The sequence below is a fragment of the Oratosquilla oratoria genome, chromosome 37 (assembly GCF_046742065.1).
Source record: "Oratosquilla oratoria isolate Oo_2021 chromosome 37, ASM4674206v1, whole genome shotgun sequence".
Classification (NCBI taxonomy): Eukaryota; Metazoa; Arthropoda; class Malacostraca; order Stomatopoda; family Squillidae; genus Oratosquilla; species Oratosquilla oratoria.
This window is the reverse complement of record NC_134813.1, coordinates 4,860,512-4,879,762: the sequence shown is the minus strand read 5'-3', so window position 1 is coordinate 4,879,762 and position 19,251 is coordinate 4,860,512. Positions and strand designations below refer to the sequence as shown.

General features: G+C 40.3%; 1 protein-coding gene across 6 annotated transcripts in view; it reads left to right on the top strand.

The window, feature by feature from the left end:
- LOC143019507 (brefeldin A-inhibited guanine nucleotide-exchange protein 3) overlaps positions 1-19,251 on the top strand; it is a 659,822-nt gene that overhangs the window by 87,316 nt on the left and 553,255 nt on the right. For all 6 annotated transcript variants that reach the window (XM_076175183.1, XM_076175181.1, XM_076175182.1 and 3 more), the window contains exon 11: positions 16,240-16,424. In XM_076175183.1, the coding sequence (XP_076031298.1) occupies positions 16,240-16,424 (185 nt within the window). The remainder of the gene's footprint in view (positions 1-16,239; positions 16,425-19,251) is intronic.

Sequence of the window (19,251 nt, the reverse complement as noted above, 5' to 3'; positions counted from 1 at the left end):
TGTAGTGATTCACAATCTTCTTCCATGTTCACTTTTTTCAATAGTTTTGCATCATCTGCAAAGAAGCTCATATAGCTTTCAATTCCTTCATCCATATCATTAATATATATAGCAAACATTATTGGGGCCAGAACTGTTCCTTGTGGAACACCGCTTATTACTTCATTCCATTTTGAGTGTTGGTCTCTTATCACTACTCTCATTTTTCTTTCTTGCAAAAAGTCTTCCATCCAATTTAGCAGTTTGCCCTGTATTCCTCCTTCAGTTTCTAATTTCTTAAGCAACTTCTTATGTGGTACTTTGTCAAAAGCTTTTTTTAGGTCTAGAAATGCACAATCAGCCCATCCATCTCTTTCTTGTATTATATCTATTAGCATTCAATAGAAACATATTTAATTGGGGACGCATGATCCTCTTTGTCTGAATCCAAATTGCCTTGGATTTAGCACGTTGTTTTTTTCTAAATATTTTACCCATCTATTTTTGACAATTCTTTCACAAATTTTTGCTATTGTACTTGTTAGAGAGACTGGCCTATAGTTGTTAGGGTCTTCTTTATTTCCCCCTTTATATATAGGTACTATATTTGCTTTTTTCCAATCTTCTGGAACTTTACCTTCTTTCAAGGAACTGTTTATTATGCTATGTATTATGTCTGCCAGTTCATTCCTGCATTCTTTCAAAATCCAGTTTGCTATTTCATCTGGTCCATGTGATTTTCTGACATCAAGATTACTCAAGTGGTTCAATATTTCATTCTTTGTTACTTCTATTTCTTTCATAGGGGGGACTTTCTCTTTCCATTCGATCTCTTCAGGTTGTATGTTCTCCCTTGTAAACACTGATTTAAAATGTTTGTTCATAATTTCCGCCATTTCAATTTCCTCTGTGTATTCAACTCCTCCTTGTCTTAATTTCTCCAAATCTTGTTTGTTTTTCAGTTTGTTGTTTACAAATCTGTATAATAGTTTTGGTTGATCTTTACATTTTTCTATGACATCTTTTTCATATTTTCTCTTTTCCTCTGTGCATGCTTGTACATATTCATTTCTATAACAAGTAAATATTTTCCATTTTTCAGGTTCTTTTGTTTTTGTTCCATTTGGTCCAAGCTTTGTCTCTTTTGTCTTTTATCTCCCTACAACTTTTATTGTACCAGCACTTTACATATTCTTTTTCTTGTTTTTGTCTTGGGACATACTTTTCTATTCCTTTTTTATAAATTTTTGTCAAAATATTCCATTTCTCTTCTACTGTTGTATTTTCTTTGTGCATTCTTTCCCAGTTTTCATTTTGGAAGAATTCTCTTATATCAAAATTTGTTTTTTCATACATCAATCTTAATTTTCTCTATTGTTCATTTCTTTTCATGTATTTTTTCTCATTTAGTTCTAGTTCTATCAATATGTGGTCACTTTTACTTATTGGTGGCTGGTATTCTATCTTTTCCACTATTTCAGGTTCTGATGTGATTATTAGGTCTAGTCTCGATGGTTCTTCTTCATTTCTATACCTAGTGTTCTCTTGGATCCATTGTGTCATTGTGTGGTCAATAATCATCTCAAGTAGAACACTTCCCCATGAGTCTTCTCCACCCTTTACGGTCATCTCTTCCTAGCAGATTTCTTTGCAATTATAGTCGCCCATCATAACTATTCTTCCTCCATCTTCCATTATCTTGTTTAGTGTTATTCTTGTGTCTTCTAACATGCTTTTATGTTCACTCTCTTCCCACGAGGCTGTTTTTGGGGGCACGTAGTTTATTACCAACTTTCTGCTCTTCTTATCTTTGTCTTCTACTTCTATCATAATCATCTCTACTCTATTGTTCCCATATGTGACACTCTTCACGTTTATATCCTTCTTAGTCAGGAGCATAACTCCACCCCCTTGTTTTATCTCTCTGTCTCTAATCCAATAATTATATGCATTGTGTCCTATGCTGTTGGGTGGTAGTGGACCTTTTAATTTTGTCTCAACAATTCCCATTATGTCCGGATCTTTTTCTTTCAGATATTTGTTCAGTTCATTCAGTCCTGTTATTAATCCATCTATATTTGTGTAGGATACTCTTAACTTTCTGTTATTTCCATTGTATTCTCTGTTTCTTTTGTGTTTCTTTTATGTTCCATTTCTTCAATTTCATATTCACTACTCTCCAGTAGAATTCTTGTTTTTCTGTCTCCGTTCTGGTCTCGTTTTTTTTCTTAGCTTCATGTCTTTTCCTTATTTCCTCCTCTCTTTCCTCTTTATTCATTTCCCTTTTTATCCATACCTTTTTATATTGTTCACTTGTTGCTAGTTTCCCTGTTTTGGATAAGATATTCTCTGCCGTCGTTTGTGACCTGAATTTAATCTTAATTGGTCTGGTCTTGTCTGTACTATATTTCCCGAGCCTGAATTTCTCTTCGATTTGTTTCATTATTTCTGGCTCATCTTCCTGAACTAATTCTAGTAAATTTCTTACTTTTTCATTTTCCTCTTTGGTTCTTGTGGTTCTATCTGGGTTATGTTTCTCTTCCATTCCTAATATAATTATACATTTCTTTCTATCTGCTAAGTCTCTTACTATATTCTCCTTCTGTCTCATCACTTTAATAACTGAGTCTTCAGTTTGTTCTTTCATTTGCTGTTTGATTATGTCAGTAAATGCAACTTTACTGTTTTCTTGGATTTTTTCCCAACACTCTTTGTTGTCCTTACTATTCTCCTCTTTTACTTCTTTTAACTGTTTTTTTAATTCTTCAATTTCCTTAGTTAAGTTTTTGTTCGCCTTCTCTAGTTCTTCCAATTTTTCAACTCTGCACAATGTTGTTAACGTGACTGAACCTAAATTCCCAGTGCTCGATCATCTTATCGAGTTTCTCTTCTAGTCTTGTTAATCGGGGGGAGTTTGTGTCCCCCCCACCCTCTCTAAATCCCTGGAAAATATTCTCATCACCTTCTACTGTATTGCTCTTATCTATACTTCTAATCTTTACATTTTTGTTGATTCCAACCTCTCCTAAGTCATCGTCTTCAGTTCGTCTCTTGTTTACATTTCTCCTAGCTTCCTGGACCATGTCATTCTCTTCCTCATTTCCTTCCATTTCCCTCAATATCCCTTCCCTTCTCCTTCCCTATCACTTCCCCACTATTCCACGAGCACTCCCCTTCCCTATAAATACAAAAAGGCACTTCCTGGATGTTGAGATCCACGTAGTTTTTCCTTTTTCTTTGGAACACTAATTCTCGCCGTCCATTCGGTGAAAGGGTGTGTGTGTGTGTGTGCGTGCGTGTATGTGGTGCATGTATGTGGTGTATGTATGTGTTTGTGTGTATATACATGTGTGTGTATGTGGCATATATGCATATGTGTATGTGGCGTATATACATATATGTGTGTATGTGGCATATACACGTGTGTGTGTGTGTGTATGTGGCATATGTATATGTGTGTGTATGTGGCGTATGTATGTGTGTGTGTGTGTGCGTGCATGTGTGTATGTGTCTGTGTTCACATGTACAAGTAAGCATGTACGTGCGTGTGTCTGTGTTCATATTTGTGTGTACACGCACGCGCATTCACAACATACACTGGTTGTCTAACACGTGTCTACGTGTGCGTGTCTACACGTGTGTAAGCGTGTATATGTCTGTTTTTGATCTCCCAAACCACCACCGCCAGTAACAACAAGAACCTCATAAGAGAAATTAAGACACGACAAGTGCAGTCATTATCAGACTTATTAGTTGTGTTCCAAACGAAAGAAACATTACACTTCAACAGGTTAGGGCGGTAAAATTTCACGATAGCACGGCGCAGGTGGTGGAAGCGACAAGCTAAAGCTTGTTGGCTACCCCCCTACCACCCCCTACTCCCCCTCTCCTCCCCTCCCTCCCTCCTGCATCAGTACCCGGAGGTTGACACGTAACCGCAGGCAGCCACCCACGGCTATCCCCTCGCCCCACACCCTTGTTTGAGCAGTTCCCAGTGTACATAATGACCGCGTTATATGAGGATCGACTGTATATGGTAAAATAGAAAGCAGTCACCACAAATGTTTGCGATGTTGCCGCGTGTGTGCGTATGTGTGCCCAACTCGGCACGAATTTTAAAACGGTTCTCTACATTTGAGATGGTTTTGAAATAAAATCCGCGTATGATTGAATCCGTGTTATTCGAATCCGCGTTATTTGAGGGACTCCTGTACCAATAAAAGTTTCGATCTCACACGGTGTTGATTCTCACAATCTCTATTTCTCGTTATATTTCTATACCTGGGCTCTCTATCCATTTCTATCCCTCTATGCATAATATTTCCTTCCCCTTCAAACCCCCCAAAAATACCTCTTTCAAACCTTTGGTACTCCCTTGGTGTTTGAGAAAGACATCTCTTTCGAATGACACCAAGTGGAGTCTATTCTGCTTCCAGGCATCTTTTTGCTGGTTCTTTGTCTCTCGGAGTTTCTTTGCATCTTTCCATTTTTCATAAAAAAAGAATAAAGAAAAATAAAAAAAGTAGGTAGAATGGAGATACAAAGATGGTTACATTCTGGTCACACCGAATACAATTCTCCCTTTGCCGTATCTTTGTAAACAACTAGGCTTGTTTTCAAATTTGTTCATTCATGAATCGCTTAATAGTGGGTTCAGAGTGTTTGTTCCGGCACATCTTGCTTTGACCGTGGTCTCTGTGTAAAATGGTTTATGAGTGTGTTTGCTTGTTGTCCGTTTGAGGGTAAATTATCTGTTGTTCTGGTTATTGCTGTGTGAGAGTGTGTTGTCTTACTATTGGATAGTGTAATGCTGTTGATTGTTTTGTACAATTTGCTGGTGTTTGTTTTGTGATCAAGGATATTGACATTTTTGCCAATTTTGTGTTTTTTGTTTACTTGGCATTGAAGTCACCACCCATGATAAGGTTTGGGATTGTGGCTAGTTGATTGAGTTGAGGCCTGTAGGTGTTTGGAACTGTGGGAGATGATTGGGGGGGAATGTATATATTAACTGTTGTCAGTGTTGATTTGTTGCCTGTATGGATTAAGATAGATTGGGTTTCTGTGGTGTTATCTGTGGTAGGAAGGAGGATTTTGGTTGTGGCGCTTGTGTCCACAAAACAGATGGATTGATGGACCAGGGTGATCAGTCCACCACCATTGCCGTCAGTCCGGTCTTGTCTAATGGTGGTGAAGTTGTGAAATGTTGGTGTTTTGTGTGAGTGTCTTAGTTTTGTTTCTTGTATGATGGCAATGTGTATATTGTGTTGTTTGAGGAATTGTTCAAGTTGATGTTTTTTTGTGTTGATGCCATCAATGTTGTGTTAATATGTTGATGTGTGTTTTGTATGTTTTGTATGTTGCCTTCTGGTGTTGGAGTGTTGATGGGGAAGGTATAGGATCTAGGCTAGAGGGAGGGAAGTTGGGAGATAGGGTTGACAAAAGAGTATGGAGATGGTTTGGACACATGAAAAGAATGAGTGAAGAGAGATTAGGAAAAGAGGTGTGGAAGAAGTGAACATGGGGGGACAGCCAAGGATGAGACGGATGGATGGGGTAAAAGGGGCACTGGGAAAGAAGGTAATGTCTGTTGAGGAAGGACTGGAGAGGACAGAAGATAGGGGTGAATGGAGATTGGTTGTATGTGGATGATTCTGTGATACATGAGGGGGAGTGGGTGGGGGATGGGAGTGAAGGAGTATGTGTGAGAAATAAATTGATGCAACCAAGAGGGATTTCTCCCCATTTTCTCCATTTCTGCATGAGGGGATGGAGAGGGAGGGTTACCGATTTAATGAGGTGGCCTTGCTGTGGATATGCTGTATCTTGCGACACCGCTGACCCAGGTCAATGAGATGCAGGGATGACCTGTCATACAGGATGAGCCAAGATAAAAGGGAGGGAGGAGGGTGGATGGGAGTGGACTATGTTGGGATGGAATGGGTGGGAGTGGATTATATGCCATTGTATTTTGGCTATCTCCCTTGTAAGAGGGAAAAAGCCTTTGGTATATATATGTATGCATGCATTATGTCCTGGTAGGGAGAACAGTGTAGAGGAAAGGGAGGCTTTTTGCATATATTTAAATGAATGCATAGAGGATTTAGGGAGAAATGTTAATGTAGTGGTATTGGGAGATCTTAATGCTAGGGTAGGAAATGAAACAATAGATGTAGTGGTTGGGCAGTGTGGAGTTCCAGGAAAAAATCATAGTGGAGAGATGATGATAGAGATGCGTCTACAGTTGATGATAACAAATACAGTGTTTAGGAATAAAGTCAAGCATAAGTACACATGGGAGAGGGTGTATGTAACGGTGGTAGGTAGGGCTTTTATGGAGTACATAGTGGTAGCCAGGAGAAGAGTAGGAAGTTTTGGATGTACATGCTCTAAGGGGAGAGAGTGGGGGAATATAAAATAATTTTTTAGTGCAAGGTAAGTTGAGAGTGGAGGATAGATGGAGAAAGAGGAAAAGGACAGAAGGTAGGGAGGTGCTTAGAGTAAACTGCTTAAATGAAAAAGAAAAGGAGAAGGAGTACAAGAAGAAGCTGAGAGAAGAGTGGGAGGGAGTGAAGGATAGAGTAGAACTAGGAGTGGAGGAGGAATGGGGATGTTTCAAGGAAGGAGTCACAAGGTGTGCAAAGATGGTGTGTGGAACAAGGAGGATGGGAGGAAATAGAAGGAAGGGTAGTGAGTGGTGGGATGATGAAGCAAAGAGGGTTATAGAAGAGGAAAAACGAGCATTCACAGATTGGTTAGAAAATAGGATGAGGGAATCATATGAGAGGTACAAATAAAAAAGAGGAGAAGTAAAGCATAAGATAAAGGAGGCAAGGAGGGAAGCAGATGTAAAATGGGGTAAGAGTATGACAGAAAATTTTGAAAGTAATAAAAAATGTTTTGGAAGGAAATTAAAAGAGGAAGAGAAGGTGAATCAAGTACAGAAAGAAAGGTAAAAGGGGCAGATGGAGAGATGATAACACAATGTAACACATGTTTTGTTTTTTTGTATTTTTTCATGTTTATATATGTATTTCGTGTCACTGAATCCAAATATCACATTAGTTTTGACGTAACATCGATATTTCTTTATTTATTCTTGATTTTATATTTTATTGTTATATACGCAACCTTTCTCTACAGTAGTTAATTGATTCAATCTACTTTAGCATTCTAAGGATAATTATACAACATCTAGTATTTTTTTCATAACATGAAGTGTATTTAAGAGCTACAATATTAGTATGAACAAAATAAACAACACAACTTTTGCACTGCAAGTGTTTTGATGACTCTTCTCATGATTAGAAGTGCTTTGACGATCGAGATTTTCTAGAATGCATGCTTTCGTCTTTTCTGACTAGTGACCATATGTAATCTCCCATCATAGCAGTATTCCATCGTCCTTGATATCTTCTTTCCATAGTTGCGATATCCTGATGAAATCTCTAGCCATGCTCCTCACTGACAGCCCCCAAGTTTTCGGGGAAGAAATCTAGGTGAGAATGCAAGAAATGTATCTTCAAGGACATACGACAACCAAGTTTCCTGAAGTTCTCAACAAGCTTTGCCACTATTTGTTTATAATTAGGGTCCTTGGGATTTCCTAGGAATCCACAAACTACATCACGAAATGAACATCAAGCTTCCCTTTCAACTTTCGTCATCGCTCTTTCCAGTTTCTCCGACTTCAACATTTTGTTTACCTGGGGTCCAACAAATATACCACCCTTGAGCTTAGCCTCAGATAGCTTGGGAAACATGAGACAAATTTCTTGGAAAGTTTTGCCTCCAAAATCCAAAGCCTTCACAAACTGTTTAATTAACCCTAGCTTGATATGAAGTGGGGGTAATAAAACTTTTTTCGAATCTACTAGAGGCTGTCTGAGAACATTTAACATTCCTGGCTGCAGTTCAACTCTTGGGGCCAGTGAACTTTATTATAATGATCATCATCAGCCCTGCTGTCCCATAAACAAAGAAAACAGGAATACTTTGTGTATCCCCCTTGTAAGCCAAGCAAAAAGGCTGGCATCTTGAAATCACCACAAACATCCCATTTGAATTCAGCATAATTGATTTTTTCAAGAAGCTGTTTGACATTATGATAGTTTTCTTTCTTCTGTACTGAGTGTGCAAGAGGGTTTTTATTTCCATTGTGGAGCAATACTGCTTTGAGACTTCGTGTTGAGCTATCTATGAACAGTCGCCATTCTGCAGGATCATGTTCGAGTCCAAGGGCTGTAAACAAACCAGTAACATCCTTACAATAACACATATCATCACTAAAGTCATAGTAAATTTTAAATTCTTCATGTCGTTTCCGGTACATAGATGTCCTGCAGTCTTCTCCTAGTAGATTCCATTCTTTCATCCTTGATGTAAGAAGCTCAGCTCCTGACTTAGTAAGACCTAGTCTATGATTAAGTCATCTAGCTCACTCTGACTTGGAAAGTGAGGCTCCGAAGTCGTTCTTGGTGCGAAATCTTCGTCTCCCATTTCATGGCTGCTGCTACCTGCTGACCCTTCAGATGAAATTTCCATTGCATCTTCCATCTGGAAAGAAAGAAATAACTAAATATAGCAACTTCAACAAAGACGAATAGCATTAGTATTCCATATATCTTTAGGGAAGTGAATGTATATTAAGTCCTTAATATTGAAGTTAATTAAAAGTAAAGAGAGTATGATAAAAATAAACTTGCATTTTCTGGTGGTTGTGGTACTGGTAAGCTATCATCATGTGGGACAGGTGCTCTAGATGATGGTATGTCTGGATACTGCAGAGCTTGTCTTCCTTTCACTTTCCTGTACTTCGTCACATCAATCATACAAAAGTAGCAGTCGTCGTGATGGTTCTTCGGCTCTCTCCATATTCTAGGAATGGCAAAAGGCATTGCCCTTCCTGTACCTCTCAGCCATCCTTCTAGAGTAGATCAGCAGCTTCCACATATCACATGAGGTGCCCATGGCTTGTCCTGGTCACCCATGGGCATTCCGAAATAGAGTCTGTACGCTATCCACACTTTAGCACCTCTCACGATCTTATGTAGTACTTGTTTTTTCCCAATATTATAACCACACACATAGCAAAATGTATCAGGAGAATTTTCACATCCTCTAGTAGCCATCTTAACAAGTAAATAGTTCAGTCATTGATCTGAAAGAGAAAATTAGATAAACATTTAGTAGCAGACCACATAACAATTCCAAAATATACATGGTAACATTGAAATTATATGTATTTCTATAACGGTTGATGATACAGAAAAAATAATTGCACATTTGAAATCGGCAGGAAAAATAGATAAATAAACTTTAAAAAAAATACAATAAACAAAACTTTTGAAAAAAAAGTTACGTTGTGTAATGGAAGAGATGCCAGTAAGAAGAAGATAGACAGAGTATTTTAGGGAGTTGCTAAATGTAAAGGAGGATAGGGAGGGAAAAGTCGTTGCAGTGGGAAGTGCTAAGAGAATAACATTGATAAGTGAGAAAAATGGAGGAGAAATAAAGAAAAAGGTGAAATCAGTTATTAAAATGATGAGAGTTGTTGTTGTTGTCGTTCCCTAGACTGTCTGTCCGAGCAGTCCCGTCTCCCCAAGGAAGGCCACAGCCGAAACTGGGTTTTCCCACAAATCCTTTATAGAGTGTATGTTGTGTTGTTTGCGTGCATGATTGTGTATAATGCAGTCTTCCATTATGTGTTGTATGGTATGGGGTGAAGTGTTACATCCTGGGCAGCTGTTCACAACACGGTCGTCCAGCCTCTTCTGGTAGCTTAGAAGTGCTGGGTGGTGACCGCATCGCAGTCTGGCCAAGTGGACTCTGTCCTTTCGTGGGAGAGAGGATTCAGAAGGGTGGATATCAGGGGGTCTGGCATGCAGTAGTGTGTTGTCTTTCAGTGTGTTAATGGAGCGGTGAGTGATATGATTATGAATATGTTTCCGGAGGCTGGTATTTGGTGGTTGTGGAGGAAGAGAAGAGAGTATCTGTGCGTAATAAAAGTCTTTGGGTGTAGTTTTAATGTTTCTTGGTGTGTGTGGGTGTTCTGCTATGTAGTGTAGCGGGTGTGATGTGTTTGTGGTGGCTGCAGCAAGTGTTTGTGTGCCTCTCATGTCGAGGTGGTCCTTGACTTTGAGGACTTTTGTTTCATGGTGTAAATGGTCTGTAGGTGATGTATTTGTGCAGCCTGTAATTGTTTTTAGGGCTTTGTTTTGTATGATTTGAAGGGTGTTGTGGTGTGTCTCACTGAGATTAGGAGCCCATGCAGGACTCGCATAATTCATCACTGAGCGTATGCATTGTTTGTATATTGTTATATTAGTTTCTTTGTTTTGTCCAAATGTTGTTCCAGTGATTGACTTAAGTGCGTTAAGTCTAGGTGTGCATTTGTTTTTTATGTTTGTGAGGTGTTGTTTGAAAGACATGGATGTATCGTATGTTACACCAAGAATTTTCGGTGTGTTTGTGTGTGGTATTAGAGTGTTGTTGATGTAGAGATGAGGTATGTATTTGTGTTCTTTTGTCCAGTTGGTGAGAAGTGTTGCTGTAGATTTGGTTGGAGCTATTTTGAGTCTGTTTGTGATGAACCATGTGTTGAGTGTGTCAAGGTAAGGCTGGATTATTTCTGCAGCTTTGTCTGTGTTACGATGTGTGCATGTGATTGTTATGTCGTCTGCGTAGGAAGAGATTTGTATTTCTGAGGTGTCTGGCGTGGGTAAGTCATGCATGTATAGATTAAATAATGTGGGGGATAGAACTGAGCCCTGTGGTACTCCGTTCTTAATGTTTCTGATGTGCGATGATTGGCCATTATATGACATGAGCATTCCTGCCTGCCAGATAATTGGCCAGCCATCTTTTGGTGTTATTGTGCATGTCTGTGTTATATATTTTATTTGTTAGGTTGTGGCGGGGGATAGCATCAAAAGCTTTACTAATGTCCAATGTTATAAGAAGTGTTCTGTGGTGGGGCCTATCTGAATTGATGCCATCTAAAATTCTTTGTGTGAGGTTTGTCAGAAGAGTGTTTGTGGAGTGTAGTGGCCTAAAACCGTGTTGTGAGTCAGCAAGGGGAATATATGGTGTGACAAGTTTAAGTATTAGGCGTTCAATGACTTTAGAGGGGGTGCAGAGAAGTGTGATTGGGCGGTGCGATGTTGGGATTGTTGGGTCTTTGTTCGGTTTTGGAATGGTGATTATTTTACCATGCTTCCAGATGTCGGGTATAGTGTTGTGTGAATAGCTGTAGTTTGCAATGTTTGTGAGTGCGTGTATACCTTGTGGTCCAATGTGTTTTAGGTGGATGTTGCTTATGTTATCAGGGCCACAGGCAGATGAGTGCTTGAGATTATGCATTATGAGTTTTGTCTGACTGTCTATGAAGGGTGTATAGTCTGAGTCTGTGGGGAAGTCTTTCTTACGTCGAATGGTGCGTCGGTCGTCAGGGTGAGATGTAAGATGGCTCGTCTGTGCAAAATGACGTATGAGTGCGTTTGCTTGTTGTCTGTTTGAGGGTAGATTATCTGTTGTTGTGATTATTGCTGCATGAGAGCGTGTAGTGTTAGTGTTGGATAGTGTGATGCTGTTGAGTGTTTTGTACAATTTGCTGGTGTTTGTTTTGTGATCAAGTGTATTGATAAAGTTTTGCCAATTTTGTGTTTTTTGTTCATGTATTTTATTGGCAATCACAGTGTTTAGTGTTTGTATTTGGTCTGCTATGTTTTGAGGGATAGGTGTGGGGGTATCGTGTTTAAGTGTGTCACGTTGTCTGATGAGGCCTTGGATTTCTGGTGTGAAGTTGGGGTTGTGTGATTTTCTGTTGCCTCTAGGGATGTATCTCTTGTCTGCGTTTTGTATGATTGTATTAAAAGCGTGCACAGCATTGTTTATGTTTGTGATTGGTGTACTGTTAAGTGTTTCAAAATGTTGTTCTGTCTCTTCAGTAAAGGCTTCCCAGTTAGCTCTCTTGTAATTGGTGTAAGTGTGTCTGTGGCCAGCTGGGGGTGCATCTTGTTTTGGTGGTGATGATGATTGGAAGGTGGTCAGAGCCAAGGGTTCCGACCACTCTCCATGATGTTGTTGGGGTTAGGCAGGGGGAGCAAAAGGTGATATCAGGAGAGGAGGGAGTGTAGAGGGCTTGGTATGGGATATGTGTATGATTATGCGTGTTGTTCATGATAGTCAATGAGTCGAATTGAGTCTGTATATCAAGCCCTCTGTCTGTGTCAGGGTTGTCGACAAACCAGGCAGACGACTTGGCGTTGAAGTCACCACCCATGATCAGGTTGGGGATTGAGGTTAGTTGGCTGAGTTGAGGTCTGAAGGTGTTTGGAACTGTGGGGGATGATTGTGGGGGAATGTACATGTTAACTATTGTTAGTGTTGAATTGTTGCCTGTGCAGATACGAATGGATTGGGTTTCTGTTGTGTTATCTGTGGTAGGGAGGAGAATTTTGGTTGTGGCACTTGTGTCCACAAAACAGATGGAATGGTGGATCAGGGTGATGAGTCCACCGCCATTGCCGTCAGTCCGGTCTTGTCTGATGGTGGTGTAATTATGAAATGATGGTGTTTTGTGTGAGTGTCTTAATTTTGTTTCTTGTAAAATTGCAATGTGTATGTTGTGTTGTTTAAGAAAGTGTTCAAGTTCATGTTTTTTAGTGTTAATACCGTCAATGTTGTGTTGTAATATGTTGATGTTGTGTGTTTTGTATGTGTTGTATGTTGCCGTTTGGGGTTGAGGTTGGGGTGGTAGTGGGGAAGGTGTAGGATCTGGGTCAGAGGGGGGGAAAGGAGAGATCGGGGACAAAGGAAGGGGAGTACTAATCGGGGGTAAGGGCAAAGGGAAATTGGGAGTGGGTAAGGGTGTTGGCTGTGGTTGGGGAGGTGGGATTGGGGTTACTGGAGGGCAGGTAGAACATGTCCAAGTGTTTGTGTATTGGTTTGTGTCAGCAAGTGTTGTACAAGTGAGGTGGGCCCAGTTTTTGCACATATTGCACTGAACTGAGCCCTTTGTCTGTCTGCTCGAAGTAATGGGTTTAGAGCATGTTGGGCATGTGTATTTTGTGGTGGGCCCAGGATTGCTCTCTACATCTCCGGCTAAAAGTAGAAGAAGAGGGGTGATCGCCGGAAAATGACCCCTCAGTGCAGAAAAAACGTAACATTGTGTGTTGGAAAAAAAGGATTGTGGTACTCCCCCAGGTAGGCGTAGCTCCTCCTTGGGGATCGGTGCCATCTGCGTAGAGCTGATGGCCAGGGGTGGTTGCTGCTGATTGGCCCCCAACTCTTGGGGTTGGGGGGTGGTCCCACGACGTAGACGTTGCAGCTCCAGGACCTGATGAGAGTTAAGGCACCTGGGTTAGATGGGTGTCATGCGGAGTATCTAAAAAAAAGTGGCCGTTGAGGTTGTTTAACTTCTGTCTAAAAGAAGGTAGAGTGCCAGAGGACTGGAGGAGTGCCTGTATAGTTCCACTTCACAACAGAAAAGGGGACAAGTGTGAGTGTAGTAGTGTCAGAGGAATCAGTTTGTTGATTGTAGTTGGGAAGGCTTATGGGAGGTTTTTGTTTGAAAGGATTAGGAGAGGAACAGAGGGAGTAATAGGTGAGGAACAATGTGGGTTTAGGACAGTTAAAGGTTGCATGGATCAGATTTTTGTAGTAAAGCAGATATGTGAGAAAGCTTTAGAAAAAAGTAAAGATGTTTTTTGAGTCTTTATGGATTTAGAAAAGGCATATGACAGTAGACAGGAAGGCACTATAGGAGATTACAGATATATGGGATAGGAGGAAAGCTGTTTAGATCAGTCGAGTTTTTTTGAGTGTAGTAGAGCCTGTGTTAGAATTAGAAATGGAGTGAATAAGTGGTTTGAGGTAAAGGTGGGATTTTGCCAGCAATGCATTATGTCGCCTTGGCTGTTGAATTTATACATGGATGGGGTGATGCAAAAGGTAAATGCAAGGGTAATGGGTCGGGGATTAGAGGTGGTTTAAAGAAAAGGGAGAAAATGAGAGATAAACCAGTTGTTGTTTGCTGATGACACTGCTTGTAGCATGACGAGAGGAAGGATGAAGGAAGTTAGTGACATATTTTGGGGAGGTGTGTGAAAGAAGGAAGTTGAAGATAAAAGTGGGTAAAAATAAGGTGATGAGATGTACAAGGGGAGAATGTGGCAGCAAATTGGAAGTGAGTATTAAGGGAGAGAGATTGGAGGAAATGGATAGCTTTAGATACTTCGGTGCGAATGTGGCAGGAAAGGGAGGAGTGGAGGTGGAAGTAGAACATAGAATGAGAGAAGCAAGTAAATGCCTTGTTGGATTAAAAAGTGTAATGAGAAATAGACATTGGAGAATGAATACGAAGAGGAGATTGCATGAAGGAGTGATTGTGCCAACAGCACTGCATAGGGCAGAAACATGGAACATAAGAGAGAAGGAGTTTGAATGTGTTTGAGATGAAATAACTGAGAAGTATGATAGAGTGAGAAATGAGGAGGTGAAGAGGAGAACGGGGGTGGAAAGGGAGCTGGGAGATAGGGTGGATGAAAGAGTATTGGGATGGTTTGGACACAGAATGAGTGAAGAAAGATTAATAAAAAAAGTGTGGAAGGCAGAGGTGGAAGGAATGAACATGAGGGGGTGACCAAGGATGAGATGGATGGATGGGGTAAAAGGGACATTGTGAAAGAGGGGAACATTTGTTGAGGAAGGAAGGGAGAAGAGACAGTGGGGTGGGTGATGGGGGAGTGAGGGAGTATGTGTGAATGATATTCTGATGCAGCCTGAAGGAATTTCTCCCTGTCTTCTCTTTTTCTGCATGAGGAGACTAATAGGGGGGTCACTGATTAAATTGAGCAGCCTTGGTATGGATGTGCTGTGTCTTGTTACATTCATCTGACTCAGGGCAGTGGGCGAGATGCACGGATGACCCATCATTTAGGAGGAGCCAAGATAAGAGGGAGGGAGGGGGTGTATGGGGGTGGAGTATGTGGGGATGAAATGAGTGGGAATGGATTTTAGGCCTTTGTTTTTTGGCTACCTCCCTTGTGAGTGGGAAAAAGCCATTGGTATATGTATATGGATCTAGAAAAGGGTTATGACAGGATGGACAGGAAGACACTTTGGGAGGTTTTGCATATGTATGGGATTAGAGGAAAGCTTTTAACCTCTTCAAAATGATTAAAATTCTCATGTGCATTATCGGATGCCTTATGTATGATGAAACACAATACTCGCATTATAAAATATAAAGTCACAGCTGTATTGCTTGTTCTCTTTCAGTGTGAGTAATGTTAAACACAGAAAACACAATCAAACAAGTTCAAAGATGTCAGGGGTAACTCAGTTACAACAATGTCAAGTTTTGATAGATGTTCCAATATTTCTTTTTGTGTTATTATTATCTCGCTCATTGGGGGAGATCGCATTTCATTTTCCTCATCCCAATATTGTGCTTTCTCTCTAGGGAAAACAGACTTGAAGTGATTAATCATGATTTCGGCCATTTCTAATTCTTCTGTGTAGTTTCACCATTTCCTGTTTATTTTTAAGTTTACTGTTCACGTATCGATAGAATAGCTTGGGTTGCTCTGTTTGAGATGAATTGTCTGAGGAGTATGGTAGGGGTTACAAGGTTGGATAGAGTGAGAAATGAAGAGGTGAGGAGGAAACCAGGGATGGAAAAGGAGATGGGAGATAGGGTTGATTGGTTGATTAGAAAAGGAAGTGTGGAAGGCAAAGGTGGATGGAGTGAACATGAGGGAGCAACCGTGGATGAGATGGATGATGGGGTGAAAGGAATGTTGAGCAAGAGGGGGATGTCTGTTAAGAAAGGGAGAATGCAGAAGATAGGGGTGAGAGGAGAATGGTTGTGTATAGATGATACTGTTATGCAAGGAAGGGAGTGGATGGGGGATTAGGGAATGGTTGTGTGTGAATGATATTTTGATGCAACTTGAAAGGATTTCTCCTTGCCTTCAATGTTTCTGCATGAGGGGACAGAGAAATGGGGGGTTGCTGATTAAATGAAGTGGCCTTGCTGTGAATGTGCTGTATCTTGCTGCATTGCTTCTGACCCAGGGTGATGAGCAAGATGCAGGGATGACCTGTCATCCAAGAGGAGCCAAGATGAGAGGGAATAGGAGGGGTGGGAATGGAATTATGCCTTTTGACTTTGGGGAAGAGCCATTGGTATATGTATGTATCTATTTATTATTATTATTATTATTATTATTATTATTATTTTTTTTTTTTTTGCAGAGTGATGGACAGTCTTGGGGAATGTGGCAATTGCGGTGAAAGCAGTGTACAAATAATGGCAACAGACTGTGTTACAGCATTGCTTTCATCACTTGAACAACTTTGTTGTGGAACTAGTTTATCACAACAACATATACATGCAATCAACACAGCCTATGCAAGACTGGATGCTGTTGATTATTCAGGTATGTAAATATTTTGCAGTGGTGTTTATCAACACATATGGCAAAAATCTCAGGTACTCTGTACTAAGGTGCCCCCTTACTGGGGGTATTGTCTGAACAGTTATATGAAATTACATATATATACCAACGGCTTTTTCCCCCATATAAGGGAGCTAGCCAAAGTCAAAGGCATAAATCTACTCCCACCCATTTCATCCCCACTTACTCCACTACCATTCACCGCCCCTCCCTCCTCCTTTTCTTGGCTTCTCCTGGATGACTGGTCATCCCTGCATCTTGCCCACTGCCCAGGGTCAGAAGCACAGCAGCAAGACACAGTACATCCACAGTAAGGCCACTTCATTTAATCAGCAATCCCCCCTCTCTGCCCCATAATGCAGAAAAAAAGATGGGGAGAAATCCCTTTGGGGTGCATCAAAATATCGTTCACATATACTCCCTCCCCACCATCCCCCACCCACTTTCTTCCATGCATCACAGCATCATCCATACACAGCCATTCTCCACTCACCCCTATTTTCTTCTCCCTTCCTCAACAGACATTCCCCTCTTTCCCAGTGCCCCTTTTACCCCATCCATCCATCTCCTCCTTTGTTGGCCCCTCATGTTCACTCCCTCCACATCTGCCTTCCACACCTCTTTTACTAATCTTTCTTCACTCATTCTTTTCATGTGTCCAAACTATCCCACTACTCTTTCATCAACACTCTCTCCCCACTCCCTTTTCACCCCTGCTCTCCTCCTCACCTCTTCATTTCTCACTCTATCCAACCTAGTAACCCCTACCATATTTCTCAGGTGATGCGGTCGGTACCGCAGTAGTATTTACCAAAGTGTACATATACAGACGCTCCTCTACGTACGTTCATTCGTTTTACGTTTTTTCGATTTTACGTTTGAACCGACTGCAAAAAAAATTGTAAAAAAAAAAAAAAAATTGAGTGAATTTTTTAGTTTAGCGCACTCTAAGTAGTTCAAACGATACTTGCGCATGACGCTGCATCCATTGTTTACATTGCACAAACGACAAACTGAACATGCCTTGCCTCATCCTCCCCCTCCTCCTCCACCATCTCAATTTATGTTGCTTGAATTTAATTTATTTGAAATTAATGTTATTATTTTACAATGTTATGTGTATAATTAACCCCTTCCATACGGTGCCGCACACATAGGCATCATGGACTTAGATCTCAGTGGCAGCAGCCAATGCCAGCCGTACGACGTGTCGTAATAATACTCGCATCATAAAATATAGTCACCGCTTATATCGATCGTTCTCTCTTCACCCGTGAATTTTGATAACCATAGAAAATGCGATTACAAAAGAATTAGAAAGAATGTCATTATGGAGGGGCGACTACAATAAATATAATCAAGACGCCGATATGGCAGCCTCGCGAATACACTCGCTCCCCATGACGCCTACCTGTGCGGCACCGTATGGAAGGGGTTAATGATTTAGGGGTGTTTTATAAGATACGGTAATAGAATTTACGGATGTATAGTACAGTAACAACTTATGTTCATTTTCAACTTACGTTCGGCCGTTCGGAACGTAACTGAAAGGTAAGTTGAGCGTCTGTATATATATATATATATATATATATATATACATAATTCTAAAATAGGAAATGCAAAAAAAAACTGGGGGGGCCAACCTGGGGGCCAACTGAAAAACTGGGGGGCCCATAACCCTCCCAGCCACCCCATAGAATCGCCACTGAGTCCGGATGGAATTGCAAATTGGATATTGAAAGAATGCATAGAGGAGTTGATAGACAAAATATACAGTATAGTTAAATACTCACCCAAAGAAGGAAAGGTTCCACAGGACTGGAAAAATGGAAATACAAGGGAAATACAATCAACTACAGACCAGTCTCCTTAACAAGCACAATATATGAAAAAGTTATCAAAAGTAGATGGGTTGAACATCTGGAAGAAAAAAATATAATGAATCCAAATCAGTTTGGATTTAGACTAGGAAGATCATGTACAACAAACCTGATCTGCTTCAATTCGAGACCAAAAGAAATAATACGAGAAAGGGATGGATAGGCGGACTGTGCCTTTCAACACCTACAAAAAGCATTTGATAAAATACCACACAAAAAACTAATAAGAAAAATAGAATCAATAGGTGGGATCAAAGGAAAATTATTGGAATGGATGGAAGACTTCTTGACGGGGATAAAAATGAGGGTAGTAATTAGAGACAAATTCTTGAATTGGGAAGAAATGATAAGTGGTGTCCTGCAAGGTTTGGTATTGGCTCCAATTATGTTTGCCAGATATATAAATGACATGAATGAAGGAGTGGAGTGTTATATGAATTTCTTCGCAGATGGCATAAAACTACTAAGGAAAGTAAGAACAGAGGAGGATTGTTAATCATTCCAGTTAGACCTAGACAAAATCTGGAAATGGACTCAAAAATGGGAAGTGAACTTTATATCAAGAAGTGTAGTATAATTGATTTTGGAAAAAATGAAAAATAGAATATAAAGAAATTATAAAATTGGTGAAGAAGTCAAAAAAGTGAACTCTGAAAGAGACCTTCGAGTAATAATCAGCTAAGACATGACACTGGACAAACACATCAATAAAATAGTCGGAGAAACCTTCAACCTATTAAGGTCAATGAAAGTGGCATTTGACCACTTGGATGAAGAAATGATTAAAAAAATATTAGTTATACTAATATGACCAAAACTGGAGTATGCAGCAACACTATGGACACTCAGTACTAAAAAGAATATAAAGAAATTAGAAAGAATACAAAGAGCAATGATAAAGGTGGCACCAACTCTCTCCAAATTAACAT